The sequence below is a fragment of the Rhinoraja longicauda genome, chromosome 19, assembly GCF_053455715.1.
Source record: "Rhinoraja longicauda isolate Sanriku21f chromosome 19, sRhiLon1.1, whole genome shotgun sequence".
Taxonomy (NCBI): Eukaryota; Metazoa; Chordata; class Chondrichthyes; order Rajiformes; family Arhynchobatidae; genus Rhinoraja; species Rhinoraja longicauda.
Genome location: NC_135971.1, coordinates 27434626 through 27440897, shown reverse-complemented (window position 1 = coordinate 27440897; position 6272 = coordinate 27434626). Strand labels below are relative to the sequence as shown.

The 6272-nt window shown below is 56.6% G+C and overlaps 1 protein-coding gene across 1 annotated transcript in view; it reads left to right on the top strand.

Annotated features, from left to right (window-relative positions):
- The window catches only part of LOC144602916 (collagen alpha-1(V) chain-like), an 11293-nt gene extending 5223 nt beyond the window's left edge, over positions 1 to 6070 (top strand). The window contains 4 exon segments of the mRNA XM_078416038.1: positions 384 to 551; positions 1561 to 1733; positions 1735 to 1775; positions 5824 to 6070. Of these exon segments, the coding sequence (XP_078272164.1) occupies positions 384 to 551; positions 1561 to 1733; positions 1735 to 1775; positions 5824 to 6070 (629 nt within the window).
- The last annotated feature ends 202 nt before the right edge of the window (positions 6071 to 6272 follow it).

Sequence of the window (6272 nt, the reverse complement as noted above, 5' to 3'; positions counted from 1 at the left end):
AGTATCAGTGAAAACAGAAACATGGAAAATAGGTGCAGGAGGAGGCCATTCAGCCCTTCGAGCCAGCACCGCCATTCGATATGATCATCCAAAATCAGTCCCCCTGCTCCAGCTTTCTCCCCATATCCCCTGATTCCGTTAGCCCTAAGTGGTACATCTAACTCTCTGCTGAAACCATCCAGTGAATTGGCCTCCACTGCCTTCTGTGGCAGAGAATTCCACAGATTCACAACTCTCTGGGTGGAAAAGGTGAAATGTTGAGACTGGGGCTGGAGGAGTGGGAGGGGGGGTGAGCCGGCTGCCTGGCTGGATGTACGATGTTTTGGTCGGATCTCGGGGTGACTGCACCACTGACTCTCCCTCTTTCCTCCCTCTCTCCCTAGCCGACCCTGTGGATGTTCTGCAAGCGCTGGAGTTTCACACCCTCCCCGTAGGAGTAAAGAAGACTACCGGCTTCTGCCCCAAGAGGAAGTCCACCTCCAGTCCAGATGTGGCGTACCGGATATCCAAGAAGGCCCAGATCACCGCACCCACCAAGCAACTGTTCCCAAGTAAGCAGGGGGCCGGGGAAGGCGGAGATGGCACGGACCAGGGGCGGGGTGGGGACGGAGAAAGGGACGGACCTAGGGGGGAAGGGGGGGAAAGGGACGGACCTAGGGGGGAAGGGGAAAGGGACGGACATGGGGAAGAGGGGAAAGGGACGGACATAGGGGGAAGGGGGAAAGGGACGGACTTAGGGGGAAGGGGAAAGGGACGGTCATAGGGGGAAGGGGGGGGGAAAGGGACGGACATCGGGGGAAGGGGAAAGGGACGGACATCGGGGGAAGGGGAAAAGGGACGGACATCGGGGGAGGGAGGAAAGGAACGGACATAGGGGGAGGGAGGGAAAGGGAGGGTCATAGGGGGGAAGGGGGGAATTGGACGGACCCTAGGGGGAGGGAGGAGAGGAGAAAGGGACGGACCTAGCGGGAAGGGAGAAGGAGAAAGGGACAGACCTCAGGGGAAGGGGGAAAGGAGAAAGGGACGGATAGAGCAGGAGGTGGGGGGAAGGAGGGCACGGATATTGGGCGGGTGGGGAAGGAGAAAAGGACGGACGTAGTAGAGAGGGACCCTGAACACTGACCCCTGACCCCAAACACTGACCCCAGACAATGACCGCCGACCCTGACCCCAGAATATTAGTCCTGACCACGGACACCAACCCTTGACCCCAGACATTAACCCCTGAGCCCCAAACTCTGCCCCGTGACCCTGGACACTAACTATTGACCCCAGACAACAACCTTTGACCCTGAACACTGACCCTTGATGCCAGACTGACCTTTGACCCAGACCAACCCTCTCCTGACCCTGTGCTCCGTGCCTGACTGACCTCTACGTTCTCCCTCTCCCTCTCCCTCTCCCCTCTCCCTCTCCCTCTCCCTCTCCCTCTCCCTCTCCCTCTCCCTCTCCCTCTCCCTCTCCCTCTCCCTCTCCCTCTCCCTCTCCCTCTCCCTCTCCCTCTCCCTCTCCCTCTCCCTCTCCCCCACCCCCCTCTCTCTACCCCGCCTCTCTGTGCAGATTCTCGGTTCCCTGAGGATTTCTCCATCATGACGCTGGTGAAGGCCCGGCCTGGAGTGCAGGCCTTCCTGCTGAGCGTGTACAGCGAGCAGGGCATTCAGCAGGTGGGCGTGGAGCTTGGCCGCTCGCCCGTCTTCCTGTACGAGGACCAGCATGGCAAGCCCACCCCCGAGGCAATACCCCATCTTCAGTGGCATCAACCTCGCTGACGGCAGGTCAGAGCACACCCTGGGGGGGGGGGGGGTGTGGGGAGGGGGGGGGAGGGAGGTGGCTCCTGCTCCTCCAATGGCAACCGCCGTTAGGCAGCGCCTGAGCTACCGGGCCTACAGTGTTTGGACCTACAGTGTCCGGGCTTATAGTGTTTGGACCTACAGTGTTTGGACCTACAGTGTCCGGGCCTACAGTGTTTGGACCTACAGTGTTTGGACCTACAGTGTCCGGGCCTACACTGTCCGGGCCAACAGTGTCCGGGGGGGGGGGAGTGGGATGGGGAGGAGAGGGGGGCAGGGGTGGGGAGAGGGAGACGGGGGTGGGGAGAGGGATGGGGTGGAGTGGTGTGGGAAGAGTGTGGTGGGGAGAGGGGGACGGGGTGGGGAGCGGGAGAGAGGAGAGGGAGAGAGGGGGAGCAGGGTGTGGAGGGGTGGGATGGGGTGGAGAGTGGTGTGGGAAGAGTGGGGTGGGGAGAGGGGGACAGGGATGGGGTGGAGAGAAGGGTGGGGAGAGGGGGGGGTGGGGAGGGGGAGTGAGAGGCGGGGAGAGGGAGAGGGAAGAGGGAGAGAGGGGGAGCAGGGGTGGGGAGAGGGATGGGGAGAGTGGTGTGGGGAGAGGGAGAGAGGAGAGGGAGAGAGGGGGAGCAGGGTGGGGAGGAGAGGGGGCAGGAGTGGGGAAAGGGGGACAGGGATGGAGAGTCGGGGTGGGGAGAGGGAGACGGGGGTGGGGAGTGGGGAGAGGGATGGGGATAGTGGTGTGGGGGAGAGTGGGAGTGGGGTGTGGAGCGGGAGTGAGAGGTGGGGAGAGGGATGGGGGAGTGAGGTGGGGAGAGGGAGTGAGATTCAGGGAGAGGGAGAGAGGGAGAACAGGGTGTGGGGGAGAGGGATGGGGTGGGTGGTATGGGGAGAGGAGTGAGAGGCGGGGAGAGGGAGTGGGGAGAGGGAGTGAGAGGCGGGGAGAGGGAGTGGGGAGAGGGAGTGAGAGGCGGGGAGAGGGAGTGGGGAGAGGGAGTGAGAGGTGGGGAGAGGGAGTGGGGAGAGGGGGAGCAGGGTGTGGGGGAGTGGGATGGGGGGACGTGTGGAGGGGGTGGGTGATGGTTTGCTGTGAATCTTTGCTCATTTCTCTGCCTCTCTCGGTGTGTGCGTGTCAGTCAGTGTCTGTACTGTGGTTGATGGGTTGCTGTGAGTCTTTGTACACTGCCTCTCTCGGTGTGTGCGTGTCAGTCGGTGTCTGTTCTGTGGGTGATGGGTTGCTGTGAGTCTTTGTACACTGCCTCTCTCGGTGTGTGCGTGTCAGTCGGTGTCTGTACTCCACAGATCTTGCTCATTGATGCATGAGTGTGACCCATTTATCTGCCCTGTCTGTTCTCCGCCTGTTCCCTTGTGCATTCAGTTCAGTTCAACCTCAGTTTAGTTTATTGTCACGTTCACCGAGGTACAGTGAAAAGCTTTGGTGAAAGGACGGTCACGGTGGCACGGCGATAGTGTTGCCGCCTTACAGCGAATGCAGCGCCGGAGACCCGGGTTCGATCCTGACTACGGGCGCCGTCTGTATGGAGTTTGTACGTTCTCCCATGACCTGCATGGGTTTTCTCCGAGATCTTCGGTTTCATCCCACGCTCCAAAGACGTGCAGGTTTGTAGGTTAATTGGCTGGGCAAATGTAAAAAATTGTCCCCAGTGTGTGTAGGATAGTGTTAATGTGCGGGGATCGCTGGGAGGCGCGGACACGGTGGGCAGAAAGGGCCTGTTTCCACGCTGTATCTCTAAACTACACATGATTACAATCGAGCTATTCACAGTGCCTAGATCCATGACATTCGGAATAACACTTAGTGCAAGGTAAAGCCAGTAAAGTCCGATCAAGGATAGTCCAAGGGTCACCAATGAGGTAGATAATAGTTCAGCACTGCTCTCTGGTTGTGGTAGGATGGTTCAGTTTCCTGATAACAGCCGTGAAGAAACTGTTCCTGAATCTGGAGGTGTGCGTTTTCACACTTCTGTACCTTTTGCCCGATGGGAGAGGGGAGAAGAGGGAGTGGCCGGGGTGAGACTGGTCCTTGATGATGCTGCTGGCCTTGCCGAGGCAGCGTGAGGTGTAGATGGAGTCGGTGGGAGGGAGGTTGGTTTGTGGGATGGTCTGGGCTGCTGGCCTTGCCGAGGCAGCGTGAGGTGTAGATGGAGTCGGTGGGAGGGAGGTTGGTTTGTGTGATGGTCTGGGCTGCTGGCCTTGCCGAGGCAGCGTGAGGTGTAGATGGAGTCGATGGAAGGGAGGTTGGTTTGTGTGATGGTCTGAGCTGTGTCCACAACTCTGCAATTTCTTGCGGTCGTGGACGGAGCTGTTCCCAAACCGCGCTGTGATGCATCCTGTGATGCGCTGGGCTGCTTGGCAGAATATGCATGTGCCATCAGGGGCACTGTTTACTTTAGTTCAGAGATACAGCGCGGAAACAGGCCCTTCGGCCCACTGACCAGCGATCCCCCCACACTAACGCTATCCTACACCAACTAGGGACAATTTACATTTATACCAAGCTAATTAACCTGCAAACCTGCACGTCTTTGGAGTGTGGAAGGAAACCGAAAATCTCGGAGAAAACCCACGCAGGTCACGGGGAGAACGTACAAACTCCGTAAGGACGGCGCCCGTAGTCAGGATGGAACCCGGGTCTCTGGCGCTGTGAGACTGCAACACTACCCATCACTGAAAGGAAGCATGCAGGTACAGCAGGCAGTGAAGAAAGCCAATGGAATGCTGGCCTTCATAACAAGAGGAGTTGAGTATAGGAGCAAAGAGGTCCTTCTGCAGTTGTACAGGGCCCTAGTGAGACAGCACCTGGAGTACTGTGTGCAGTTTTGGTCTCCAAATCTGAGGAAGGATATTCTTGCTATTGAGGGCATGCAGCGTAGGTTTACTAGGTTAATTCCCGGAATGGCAGGACTGTCGTATGTTGAAAGACTGGAGCGACTGGAGCGACTCGTATGTTGAAAGACTGGAGCGACTAGGCTTGTATACACTGGAATTTAGAAGGATGAGAGGGGATCATATCGAATAGTATAAGATTAGTAAGGAGTTGGACACGTTAGAGGCAGGAAACATGTTCCCAACTTTTGGGGGAGTCCAGAACCAGGGGCCACAGTTTAAGAATAAGGGGTAGGCCATTTAGAACTGAGATGAGGAAAAACTTTTTCAGTCAGAGAGTTGTGAATCTGTGGAATTCTCTGCCTCAGAAGGCAGTGGAGACCAATTCTCTGAATGCATTCAAGAGAGAGCAAGATAGAGCTCTTAAGGATAGCGGAGTCAGGGGGTATGGGGAGAAGGCAGGAACAGGGTACTGATTGAGAATGATCAGCCATGATCACATTGAATGGCGGTGCTGGCTCGAAGGGCCGAATGGCCTCCTCCTGCACCTATTGTCTATTGTCTATAACACTATGGTGCCAGCCCTCTGTGCAATTTCTTGCGGTCTTGGGCAGAGCTGTTTCCAAAGCAAGCTGTGATGCATCCCGACAGCCTGCTTTGTGTGTGTGGTGCATAGAAACATAGAAACATAGAAAGTAGGTGCAGGAGTAGGCCATTCGGCCCTTCGAGCCTGCACCGCCATTCAATGTGATCATGGCTGATCATCCAGCTCAGTATCCCGTACCTGCCTTCTCTCCATACCCCCTGATCCCTTTAGCCACAACTCCCTCTTAAATATAGCCAATGAACTGGCCTCAACTACCTTCTGTGGCAGAGAATTCCACAGACTCACCACTCTCTGTGTGAAGAAATGTTTTCTCATCTCAGTCCTAAAAGACTTCCCCCTTATCCTTAAGCTGTGACCCCTGGTTCTGGACTCCCCCAACATCGGGAACAATCTTCCTGCATCTAGCCTCTCCAACCCCTTAAGAATTTTGTAAGTTTCTATAAGATCCCCCCTCAGTCTTCTAAATTCCAGCGAGTACAAGCCTAGTCTATCCAGTCTTTCCTCATATGAAAGTCCCGCCATCCCAGGGATCAATCTGGTGAACCTTCTCTGTACTCCCTCTATGGCAAGAATGTCTTTCCTCAGATTAGGAGACCAAAACTATCTGTGGAGGTTGGTGAGAGTGAATGGCGAGGTGCCGAGGTTCCTCAGTACTCTGAGGAAGGAGAGGCTTTGGTGTCTTGTTGGCCGTGGCACCAATGTGGTTGCTCCACGACAGATCATTGGCAACGTGACCGCCAAGGAACATGAAGCTGTCAGCTGTGAGCAGGAGGGTGGAAGGCTTGCTGACGACAGGCCGGTGGAACAGGCAGCTCTCAGTGTCTGTTGTTGATGTCAGGCTCGCCTCCCTGAGTTTGCGTCTGTCAATGTCTACGCAGGGCGTAACCCCTTGCTGATCATCCAGCTCAGTATCCCGTACCTGCCTTCTCTCCATACTTGGCTGCACATTTTTCCGACCCTGATCATCAGTCCCTGCACGGTGGTGCAGTGGTAGAGTTGCTGCCTCACAGCGCCAGAGACAATAGACAATAGAC